The sequence below is a fragment of the Schistocerca cancellata genome, chromosome 3, assembly GCF_023864275.1.
Source record: "Schistocerca cancellata isolate TAMUIC-IGC-003103 chromosome 3, iqSchCanc2.1, whole genome shotgun sequence".
Taxonomy (NCBI): Eukaryota; Metazoa; Arthropoda; class Insecta; order Orthoptera; family Acrididae; genus Schistocerca; species Schistocerca cancellata.
This window is the reverse complement of record NC_064628.1, coordinates 255817029-255829962: the sequence shown is the minus strand read 5'-3', so window position 1 is coordinate 255829962 and position 12934 is coordinate 255817029. Positions and strand designations below refer to the sequence as shown.

Sequence of the window (12934 nt, the reverse complement as noted above, 5' to 3'; positions counted from 1 at the left end):
TGAGGCATTGCACCATCATGTTGTATCCACATCCTCTCACGAACGGTCAAGGGTACATTCTCCAACAAATCAGGTAGAACTCCTTGCATGAATCTCAAGTACTGGTGGCCATTCAAATGACCAGGTAGAAGATATGGACCAATGAGATTGTTGCCTACAATGCTGGCCCAGATATTGACAACAAAATGTACTTGATGGTGTGACTCTACTACAGCTTGAGGGCTTCCTCATCCCACACATGGCTATTCCTGCTGTTCAAAATACCATCATGATCAAATGAGGGCTTGTGAATAAACAGCATGATTTGGAGGAAATCTGGCTGATCAATCCATTGTTGGAGCAACCACTGACACAATGTGACCCTTGGTGTAAAGTCAGTCATAAGCATGGCATGGAATCGTTGTGTGTGATATGTATGTAATTGCTGTTCATGGAATACTCACAACATGCTAGTATGTGCAGCACCCATTTCATATGCAATACGATGAGTACTTATAGTGGGGTACACTGAAACACATTCCAGCACATACTCTTTAAAATTGAGTGTGCAAATAGTCCTCATGTTGCCAGATCACTCACTTCTTCTTTCCAATGAACTAAACTTCCACATTTGTCAATCGAGAATAATAAACACTCATCATGATAGATGATGCCTGTTAGGAAATCATTCTCTGTACAGCCTTTCAGTAGCGAGAGCATTGCAATGTACTTCCACATACACAAGGTCCATGTCTGTGAGTTCTACAAAACTGTAACAGTACTCCTCCATCGTATTGTATGGTATATCTCTGAATACCCCTGAGTAATCAAATGGGCCTGTTGTTGATCCATAGTACGTTCTGTCATGTGACAATGTAAATACGATGCAACAGAGCAATCTGACAAATAAACAAAACCTGCATCATGACTTCCTAGTAAACAGGTTCACCTCTTTGTTTCCTCACAGGAAATAAGGAATGTAATGCAAATAAACAGTACAGTACATGTAAATTTGTATGCATGTTAGTTGTAAATGAGCTGGAAAACACTAATGCTACACAGAGCAGTAGACACATTTACTTCCGTATCTGCCTAAGCTGGCTTCTCTACCTCCATACCTCAAATTGTTCAGTGGAGCATTTTCTATGTCCCATTACATTTTTGCATTCTCTAACAGAAACACCCTATATATATATTCTAATCCTGCCTTAAGCTTCAATTTCCCACAAAGGTTGACTTCCCTGTTGTTTTACTTTCTTATTTTTTTTTTGTTTGGTATCCATACTCTCACATCTTTTAGCTACTGCTGAATACTCAGAACGCCATCAATTTTAGATGCACTTGCTCTTAGACTGGCACATCTAGTGCTCGATAAAAGTAGATGTAAATATATTAATTTTTCAGCAGAAATACTTTTTCTCTCTCACTATTAATTAAAGACAGATAACAGAAGTACTCTGAAATTAATTAATTGACTTTGCTTGACCTGGTCAAGATTTACTACACAGCAGCGATGTATAAAAATTTGTGCCTGGATTTCCTGCTTATCGAGAGCAGTTCCCTTCAACTACTATGGCTATCTACCCACGCTCCCTGGACCTACCCAGATCTTTATATGTCATGCTGTCATCCTTATACTGCACACCACTAAGTTCATCACATACTGCATGCAACATTCCTTGGATTCCTCCAAGAGGGAGGTTGAGCATTAGGTGATGAAGTTAGTAGATTACAATGTAAGGATGTAGACAGCGTGACATGTGGAGGTTTGAGTTGGTCAGGGAATGTGCATGGACAGCTGAAGCGTTTAAGACGACCGCTCGCAGTAAGCGGGAATTTCGGATTTGAGTCCTGGCATAAATTTTCACATAGGTAGTAAATCTTTATCTAATACACTTGATGTCAGGGAATTCACAGCCATTGTAAAAAATAAATAAATCTGACATTTTAGAAAGTAATTTTTGAATGTGATGCAGGTATCTCATCAGCACATGCAGAAGTCGCAAGAAATAAATATAAGTATTTATTGTCCTGGGTACCTGGATGACTTTTCTACTCAGTTCTTCAATAATCCTTTTTCCTCTTCTATTCCTCTTTTTTCATGCACTGGTTCTGAAACCAGTGTTTCTGGTACCTGATGGTAAGTACAGGTTACGGATTCTTCCTTCACCCCTTAGTAGAGAAATCATATGTTTAAAAGTGAGAAGAAAACAAATTATGTTGTATTTTTGTGCTATTTGCTCAATGGTATCTAGTATTAGCTTATTAGGCCATCACCAGTACCTGTTTCTCTTTGCATAATATTATCTTTCACTGCCAACGTTTCATTTACTTGGTTACAGCCCACACAATATACTCGTCCATCCTTACACAACCCCTGCTCCCAATCCCTTATCTCATGGCTCATACCCCTGTAAATAGACCTTGATGCAGGACCTGTCCCATACATCCTCCTACCACCATATTCTCCAGTCCGGTCACTAACATCACCTATCCCATCAAAGGCATGGCTACCTGTGAAACCAGTCATGTGATTTACAAGCTAAGCTGCAACCACTGTGCTGCATTCTATGTAGGCATGACAACAAACTAGCTGTCTGTCTGCATGAATGGCCACTGATTAACTGTGGCCAGAAAACAAGTGGACCACCCTGTTGCTGAACATGCTGCCAAACATGATATCCCTCATCTCAATGACTGCTTCACACCCTGTGCCATATGGATCTTTCCCTCCAACACCAGCTTTTCTGAATTGGACAGGTGGGAACTTTCCCTGCAATACATCCTACGTTCCCGGAATCCTCCTGGCCTCAACCTTCGTTAGTCACATCCTCACCCATCCAGCCCGCTCCCTGTTCCCATTCCAGCACTACGCAGCCATCATTTCACCACCACACCCAGTCTTTTAATTTTTTTTTATTTCTCTCCTTTCCATTACTTACCCCTGCAGACGTATGTGGAAGTTGCGTTTGTGTGAGTGTGTGTGTGTGCGCGCACGCGTGTGTGTGTGTGTATGTGTGTCTATTACTGACAAAGGCCTTAATGGCCAAAAGCTATAATTGTGTGAATCTTTTTGTTGTGCCTATCGCGACTCAGCATCTCTGCTATATGGCGAGTAGCAGCTTTCCTTCTCAAATATTGTTTTTCCATTGTTTGAAGAGAGGAGTTCTATTAGATAGTTAAATTAACTTCTACAGAATGAACAGTCACAGAACGCTAGAATTATAGGGCTGATCAATGAGGGAGTCTTTTAATGATATTTTTAATTTGTGTGGAGTTGTAATTTTTGGCCTTATGTATATGAGCGTACAGTTGAGACCAAGTGAGATGGTGCAGTTGTTAGTAAAATGGACTCGCATTCAGGATGATGGTTCAAATTTACATCTGTGGCCATACACATTTAGGTTTTCCATGATTTTCCTGTCACTCCACGTTGGTTCCTTTGAAAGGGCATGGCCAATTTCCTCCTCCATCCTTGAGACGTTCTTAGCTTATGCTTCGTCTCTAATGACCTGGATGTCGATGGGAAGATAAACCGTAAGTTTCCTTCCTTCAGACTATAAAGAAAAGCTTCATCTTCAAAATACAGACCTTCATTCTGAATCTGAGGCAATGAGAGCCAGTCTGTATGAAGATTACTTTTATAATGTAAATACTTTTGGATTGAAGATGATTCACCGAAAAGCAGAAGCATTGAGTTGACAACAGGCACGCACTAAAGAAAGAAAACTTTCTAACTTATAGAACTATCCTTTGACGTGCTAAAGTGTGTGTGTACACACACACACACACACACACACACACACACACACACACACACACCCTACCTATGCCCCTACATGGTGCCAACTACACTAACAGTGTGAATGCTATTTTTTGGCAGCATTGGTACTGTTAGTCCAATCAGCACCATATAGGGGCATTTAATCCAAAAGTATTTACATTCTAAAAGAACTTTCCTACAGCATTTACTTTTATAATGTACGTGCCATAGCTGTGCATATCAGTTTCAGTTTCACTGAAAGTGACTTTCATTTTAACTCATTACAGATGAAACATTTCTCTAAACAAGAGTAAGAACTTCAGAGGCCACAGAACAAGCATAATTGAGATGTTGGATTATCTACTTAACAAAATGTTCTTACTGTTTGCTTTTGTGGAATACATACTTAATTGATGTCTCCTACATCATCCAGAAAGTTGTCCTTTGGGACTATGAGGAGTGAAACTGTGCAAAATACATCAACACCTAAGTCTGCAAGTAAAAAAGAGAAAGAGAGAGAAATTTCCACATTTAAAGTACAGAGATCATAGCTTTACGGTTAGTGTCCCTAATCTCAACTACGCTTCCAGGTCATACTGGACCTGTCACAGTAAGAAAACAGAGGAATTGCTGGTCATCTGCTGAGACATCAATGGTTCGGCATAAAGGTTTAAGATTAGTTTCTCTTTTTTCACAATTGAATACGGTGTTGACAACTACTGCATCACAGAAGATATTACTGAAGTAAGTACTGGAACATCCAATAAAAAAGAAGTTGCAGATGATCTTTGCTGTGTTCTTCTATTTTCGATAACTCTGGAATAATTTCCACATCCCCCACTCAGATAACTTTTTATGATTTTCCATGATAATTTCTCTATGTTAAGTTCATCTTTTTAAAAAATGTTCATGGAATGTTCCATTAAACATGTGCTTGATAATCAGTGTCACCTATCAAACAAACTTTTGCTTGTCTGCAATTTAATAATGCAGTCTGTGTGAGTGAGTGCTGTAAATTGCTTTCTGTTTGATGATGGGTGACTACAAGATGCACTTTTATGTATACAAGTTGAAACAGACTCCACTGACAAATTTTCAGAGGTAGTTCTGGGATACCTCCTGAGTATTTTGGTATAAGAGACCCATGGCCTCCAGTGGTTCATTACATGGTAATAATACAAGTAATATTTATTCAGTTTTATTACCACAATCACCCTTGTTTCTGTGAAAACCTTTACAATGGTGACAAAGCATGTAATATGCAATAACCAAAATGAGCAACACACAACACAGAGTATTGCAACAACCCAAAGGCAGTACTGTGATAAGTCTGCAGTTGCTGTGGTAAGGCAAAAAGTTATTGTCACCAGCAGGTACTGTGAGCAAATGAAAATAAGGTACACACACACAGTGCATACTGTTGACATGTGTACTGTTGTGTACTATTTTCTGTGCAGTACAGATCAAAGCTAACTGGGGCAAGAAACCAATCAGTATGCAATAACTCTGCAACTAGCTGCTGGAGATCAAGGGCCACTAACACAAAAATACTCAAAGGTATCCCTAAACAGCCTCTAAAAGTTTGTTGACGGAGTTCTGGTTCACCATGTATACGTTTTTGTGTGTGTGTCAAGTTTGGTATTAAAGTTTCATCAAAATATGTTTTGGAGTTTTGACTTCTTTCACACCATTGAGGACCATTTCGCTTATAATATGTGGAAGGAACATCAGTACATCTGTTTTTCTGTAAGTATCACTGCCTGACAGAAAAAGTAAAGCACCCAGAGAACATAGCAAGACGTCAATGTAACTTTGTGCATTTACACACCAAGGTGGGAATACAAGTGATTAGAAATGAAATTCTCTGTGAGAGGTGGAATGGGCACCAGAGGGTATTAGTGTTATTACCAGGTCTGGTAGGGTATATAAGGTGTGTGAACAGCATAAAATGTTGTGGGATTACTGTGAAGGACATGGAGATTCTGCATACTAATGTGATACAGCTAACGTGACAGATTTTAAAAGAGGCATCATTATGGGTTTCCATTTGGCCATCTGGTCGAATAGTGCAAAATTCAGATCTGTAGGGCATTTGGATGTGACAGTGGCCCAATGCTATACTGCATGGGAATGTGAGGGTTGGTTCAAATGGCTCTGAGCTCTATGCGACTTAACTTCTGAGGTCATCAGTCGCCTAGAACTTAGAACTAATTAAACCTAACTAACCTAAGGACATCACACACATCCATGCCCAAGGCAGGATTCGAACCTGCGACCGTAGTGGTCGCTCGGCTCCAGACTGTAGCGCCTAGAACCACACGGCCACTCCGGCCGGCGGAATGTGAGGGCAGATATACTTGATCATCAGTGTTCCGGTCAACCATGCTTAACCACTACACGGGGTGATTATTGCATTGTGCACTAAGCACATCGTAACCCTTTTTATCTGTGCCTGCTATCCAAGAACAAGAAAGGGATTCCCTCCAACATTCTGTGTCATCCCACACCATTTGTTGGAGACTAACAGCAGACAGTCTAGGGAATTAATGTCTCTTGCATAGGCTGCTAATAACTCCACAACAGAAACAGCTGCATTTGGACTGGTACCATGACCAAACTGCATGGACTGCTGATGAATGACATCCCATTGTGTTCACTGATGAATCACAGTTCTGCACTACACCAGATGAATGTTGCTGGTGAGTATGGCAGCAACCTGGGCAGAGGTTCCATTCCTCCAATGTTTTGTGGAGGCACAGTAGTAGTTATTTTGGTGTCATGATGTGAAGATCCATTGAGTATGACTTCAGGTCACAGCTGGTAGTGATTGAGGAAACTCTGATGTCACAGCAGTATATAACGGACATTCTAAGAGGGGCAGTAAAATGAAAACTGAACATCTTCCACAACACGAGCGAGGAATGGTTCCATGCAAAAGTCATCACCACATGTGTTAAGACATTTATCCCACTGGGAGACTAGATGCACAGAACGAGGTCAGCTGCTGATAACTCCACAACCACAACCACTCTTTCATTTCCTTGTCTGTCTGAAAGCGATATCCATGCATGTCTTTCTCCAGGTCATCGAAGATGTGAAAATCATGCAGTGAAAAATTCAGGCTGTACAAAGGATATTGTAATGTTTCCTAACCTTCATCCAATTGGCAGTGTGGGGGCAGGTGTTACTGTGCAACAGGATGATCCTGTCCAACAGCAGTGTGACAACCTGAGGGCAAATGGCAAAGCCAGCAGTGGAAACATCCCACATCTCCCCCATCAAAGAACTCCAGAGCTATTCATGCAAGTTCCAGTAAGGTCATGATGACCTACTCCGTCAACTGAAGGGGCCCTCTGTCTGTTAAGTTCCTCAAGTGTGGAACCACAATCAATGCACAGCACTATGAAGAAATTTGCAGAAACTGTGATGCACCTTAAAGTCAAAATGTCCTGGAATGCTGTCAGACAGAATCATCCTGTTACATGATAATGCCTGCCCCCACACAACCAATCAGACGAAGGCTATGCTTCAGTGATTTGGTTGGGAAACATAGCAACATCCTTTGAACAGCCCACATCTGTCACATTGTGATTTTCACATACTTGGTTACTGGAAGGAACACATGCATGGACATTTATTTCAGTTGGACAAGGAAGTGTAAGAGTGGATGTGGTTGGGGCCAACCACATTCTACGAATTAATTGTCTCGTCTTCCAGTGGAATAAATATCTTAATGTGTGTGGTGAATAATTTTGAATGAAACCATTTCATGGTTGTGTCATGGTGGGTGTTCAGTTTTCATCTGAATACCCCTTATATGTCCTCTTGTGGACCTCTCATGGAAAGGTATGGTGATGCCAGTTTTCAACAGAACAATGCATGTGGCAGGTGTTTCTATGCACTGTCTGCCTAATGTTGACATACTCCCATGGCCAAATATATCCTTAGATCTGTCATCGATAGAACATGTGTGAGGCCACTTTGGACTAACTCTGTCCTGTATCAGTATCCAGAATTTCAAGGGCCAGTAACGAAAGTTGTGGGCCAGCTTGCCTCTGGAAGGAATACAACAGTACTGTGACAGTCTTCCTACCCAAATCAGTGCATGCATCCAGGCCAGAGCTGGTGCAGAGTCATACTGGTAAGTGGGCTCATACCACCAAAGTCATTGTAATCTGATTCGATAGAACAATCACTGAAATAACATCACATACTCTCACAGCCTATGAAGTTTTATTTTATTTCTTCCTTCGCTTCTGAGTGCTTCTTGTTTTCTTTTGTAAGGCAATGTGTATTACATATTTCTACATCCTTCATGATCTTCTCACTATGAATCTACTGAAGAAAAGTGTATTTATCTATCTATCTGAATATTATGCACAGTCAATTGTCTTATCATTAAAAAAATGTTTTATTACCAGATTATATTTGCGTAATATGATGTTCTAAGATATAACTTTTGTTCCCCTAAGATTTAATCTATTTTATAATTTTCGTACAAACCGTGTGTAGAATCTGCATTGGTTCCTGTGATGAGAGCAACAGAGTGGTGATGTGATGCGATCTTCATCTGTGCCATGCCACGTAACTTGCAAATCAAAATATTATGGTAACAACTTTATTACACTACATGATGCATTACACAATTAAATAAACTATTGTACCTACAAAATGTCCAACAAAAATTATGTGAAATAGCATGAATTAATGACTACAAAATATTTTAGCAGAAGGGCAGCATGCAGTACAAGTCATATTATTTTTAAGGTGTCATTTAGTAGTACTTACATCTCGACAGCTGTCCAATTGCATGCAACGGTCTGAAGAAATTGATGAGAAGGGAAAGAAACAAAGAGAAAGAACACCATCAATAGAATAACAAAGACAAGGTTTGGGTGTCAGGAAAACATAGAATTATTAGTAACTACAATACATACGTAAAGTCAAATAACCAGTGACAACTAAATAAAGGATGTTAAAAATCATGATTCTTTTTAATGCATATGGAATTTTTGTTAGAAATAATAGTTATATCATCACCGTGGACTCAAATTGTAATATTAGACTGAATGCAGGTCTCTTTGATAGTGTGCATGCTGGAGCAGCCACGTCCATTCTAAAGAGTTTGTGGGTAAGGAGAGAGCTGTATTGTATGATGAGCATTCACTTGAATTTGATGAGAAAACAAATGTAAAGGAATTAACCAGGAAAGTGACTGTATTTTAAAATTAAACTCAAATGTTTTAAGAGTAACTTACAACTTTTAAAATAACTACACAATAATATTTTTATAAGAGCCACTAAGTACAGAAACTAATACATAAATGTGAACAGAATAAAAGCTTTGTACAAAGCAATGACAAAATTAAGTCATAATTTAAAGGGTAATGGTGCTTATTTGAATTTATTTATTAACTTGGAATATGTGCGTAAGGAATATACAAATGTGTCTACAACTGCTATAATATGCACACATTCAAATCTATCATTTAATAATGTCTGTTTTCAGTATACAGTCTATGAAATAAATATATTTGTACAGAAAAAGGTAGTGTCTTTGTTAACAACTTCAGGATAAAATACTTTTGGTGATGTCTGATGTGCAAGTGTAAACAGTGTATTGTACACAGAATTACACAGAAGAAAAGTGATACTATACACAAGATTTCTCGAATTTGTAGAATGATTTAACTTTGATGTGCACACCTGCAGCAGTAATGAATGTATCTCTTCCTTTTATCACTTTTCTGTGTTATATGCTTACTGCAAATACATACACTACTGGCCATTAAAATTGCTACACCTAGAAGAAATGCAGATGATAAACGGGTATTCATTCGACAAATATATTATACTAGAACTGACATGTGATTACATTTTCACACAATTTTGGTGCATAGATCCTGAGAAATCAGTACCCAGAACAACCACCTCTGGCCGTAATAACGGCCTTGATACGCCTGGGCATTGAGTCAAACAGAGCTTGGATGGCGTGTACAGGTACAGCTGTCCATGCAGCTTCAACATGATACAACAGTTCATCAAGAGTAGTGACTGCTGTATTGTAACGAGCCAGTTGCTCGGCCACCATTGACCAGGCGTTTTCAATTGGTGAGAGGTCTGGAGAATGTGCTGGCCAGGGCAGCAGTCCAACATTTTCTGTATCCAGAAAGGCCCGTACAAGACCTGCAACATGCGGTCGTGCATTAGCCTACTGAAATGTAGGGTTTCGCAGGGATCGAATGAAGGGTAGAGCCACAGGTCGTAACACATCTGAAATGTAGCGTCCACTGTCCAAGTGCCGTCAATGCGAACAAGAGGTGACCGAGATGTGTAACCAATGGCACCCCATACCATCACGTCAGGTGATATGCCAGTATGACGATGACGAATACACGCTTCCAATGTGCGTTCACCACGATGTCGCCAAACACGGATGCGACCATCATGATGCTGTAAAAAGAACCTGGATTCATCCGAAAAAATGACTTTTTGCCGTTCCTGCACCCAGGTTCGTCGTTGAGTGCACCATCGCAGGCGCTCCTGTCTGTGATGCAGCGTCAAGGGTAACTGCAGCCATGGTCTCCGAGCTGATAGTCCATGCTGCTGCAAAAGTCTTCGAACTGTTCGTGCAGATGGTTGTTGTCTTGCAAACGTCCCCATCTGTTGACTCAGGGATCGAGACGTGGCTGCATGATCTGTTACAGCCATGCGGATAAGATGCCTGTCGTCTCGACTGCTAGTGATACGAGGCCATCGGGATCCAGCACGGCATTCCGTATTACCCTCCTGAACCCACCAATACCATACTTTGCTAGCAGTCATTGGATCTCAACCAACGCAAGCAGCAGTGTCCCGATACGATAAACCGCAATCGCGATAGGCTACAATCTGACCTTTATCAAAGTCGGAAACGTGATGGTACACATTTCTCCTCCTTACACGAGGCATCACAACAACGTTTCACCAGGCAACGCAGGTCAACTGCTGTTTGTGTATGAGAAATCAGCTGGAAACTTTCCTCATGTCAGCACGTTGTAGGTGTCGCCACCGGGGCAAACTTTGTGTGAATGCTCTGAAAAGCTAATTATTTGCATATCACAGCATCTTCTTCCTGTCGTTTAAATTTCGCATCTGTAGCACGTCATCTTCATGGTGTAGCAATTTTAATGGCCAGTAGTGTATTTCTCGTGTTTTTCTTTGTGAAGCAAAGAAAGGAAATTTGTAACTTTTGTAGCGAACAATGATGTAAAGAGGAAAAGTCTGTCCTTAGAATGATTCTAAAATTGCAACAAAAGAAAATTTGCACCTTTCATATTTAACAATGATGAGAAAAGGAAATGGGTGTCTTCAGTATGATATTAAAATTGGAAGCAAGTTGTACTTGAGAATAAAGAAAATCTAAAATAAATACTTGGTGCATACACATTAACTTTAACTAATTACACACCTCCTTTCTGTTTCTAAAAGGAAATTTACATAGCATCCTAATTTGAGAATTACTTTCACTATTGTGAAATAAGTTTGTGAAACACATAACATCACAAATTACAGTAATATTCCATACATCTGCTCTTGAACCTGCCTAAGAACATCTCATGTCAGAAGGTACTATTTTTAGTACTTTTCACTTTGACGTCAAGTAATTTGCAACAGTTTTTCTTTACATTCTCATTTTAAATAATTCCTTTAGACTGTTTTTCTTTTTGAGTCTATAGGAGCTACGAAAGAAGTGCCTATTATTCAACTACCAAAACAAGAGTGAGAAATTGTGGATTAAAATGTTAAAAATTACTCAGATACCCTCTGAATACAATAAGATTATGTCCCCAAGTATATTTCAGGTAAACTTGATTAAGCTGAAATTATACACAACTGTAGAAAACCCAAATTTGTCAGTCTGTGACAGATATTTCACATGAATCCTACGTGTCAAGGTTCATTATTAGCAATGATATTTACAGAGAAAATGCCACAGTAGCATAATAATGATTCTGGTCGGTCCAGAAAATTAACTGACAAAGGCCAATGCACTCTGCAGCAAACTATCCAAATCAGTTTTATGTTGTTTTTGTCATCCGCAACAGAGAACTTCCATTCTAGCTCACATTTAGACATCAATAACAGAATGATTAACTGAAATGTGAAAGTACTATGTTTTCCTCCTAATTCTGTTACCTAAAAGCCACTGATCTGAAGAATGAATCTTTCCTTTCCAGTGCCCATTATCCAGCCAATGCCAGTTTGGGACTGATACCAATTTCACTGAGAACCAACTACGCCCATATACAGGATATTATTACTACTACTATGGGCTCACCACACTCCATGTACCCTTTCTTACATATTTAGTGTATTTGCATGGTCAAATGTGACATCATTTTTCAAAGAGTTTGCAGATCATGTATCCAAGTCAGGACTTGCGAAACAGCCAAGTATTTGCCTAGGTGGATGTGGAAAATCACCTAATAATCATATGTCAACACTGACAATTGTAGTGATAGTATGGAGTGATGTGACATAGCTCTTTTTGCTTGTGTGCGTTTTGGAGGTGGGGGGAACAGAGAGGGAGGGGAGTTATTTAGTACATTAGTGTGTGGTCCTGACAGAAAAATTCATTGCAATGGTCTGGGGCTCAGGCCACCAGTTTTGGTCAATTGCCAAATGAATGCAGGTGTTAATGGGAACAATTTGGAGAGGAGCATTCATCTCAAATATAGTAACAATTTGAAACAAAATACTTTCCTGTGCCATGAAAATAATGGTACTGTCCAAATAGCGAAGGTCAATGCATTATCGTTTGTATGTGGATTTGCTGGACTGTCTATTCAAAGTGCTGATCAGACTGCAACTGGGCATTGTTGAGCTTAGCTAGGATGCTGGTTTGTGTTGCATGTACACTCCTGGAAATTGAAATAAGAACACTGTGAATTCATTGTCCCAGGAAGGGGAAACTTTATTGACACATTCCTGGGGTCAGATACATCACATGATCACACTGACAGAACCACAGGCACATAGACACAGGCAACAGAGCATGCACAGTGTCGGCACTAGTACAGTGTATATCCACCTTTCGCAGCAATGCAGGCTGCTATTCTCTCATGGAGACGATCGTAGAGATGCTGGATGTAGTCCTGTGGAACGGCTTGCCATGCCATTTCCACCTGGCGCCTCAGTTGGACCAGCGTT

At 40.0% G+C, this 12934-nt stretch overlaps 1 protein-coding gene across 6 annotated transcripts in view; it reads right to left on the bottom strand.

Moving 5' to 3' along the window:
• Positions 1-12934, bottom strand: part of LOC126174902 (probable phospholipid-transporting ATPase IA) — a 639177-nt gene that overhangs the window by 16303 nt on the left and 609940 nt on the right. For 2 of the 6 annotated variants that reach the window (XM_049921326.1, XM_049921325.1), the window contains exons 22-23: positions 8531-8562; positions 8246-8330 (exon numbers count right to left, since the gene is read on the bottom strand). The exons of 2 other annotated variants lie outside the window; for them this stretch is intronic. In XM_049921326.1, the coding sequence (XP_049777283.1) occupies positions 8246-8330; positions 8531-8562 (117 nt within the window). The remainder of the gene's footprint in view (positions 1-8245; positions 8331-8530; positions 8563-12934) is intronic. 2 more of the 6 variants (XR_007535496.1, XM_049921330.1) reach the window with 2 other exon arrangements.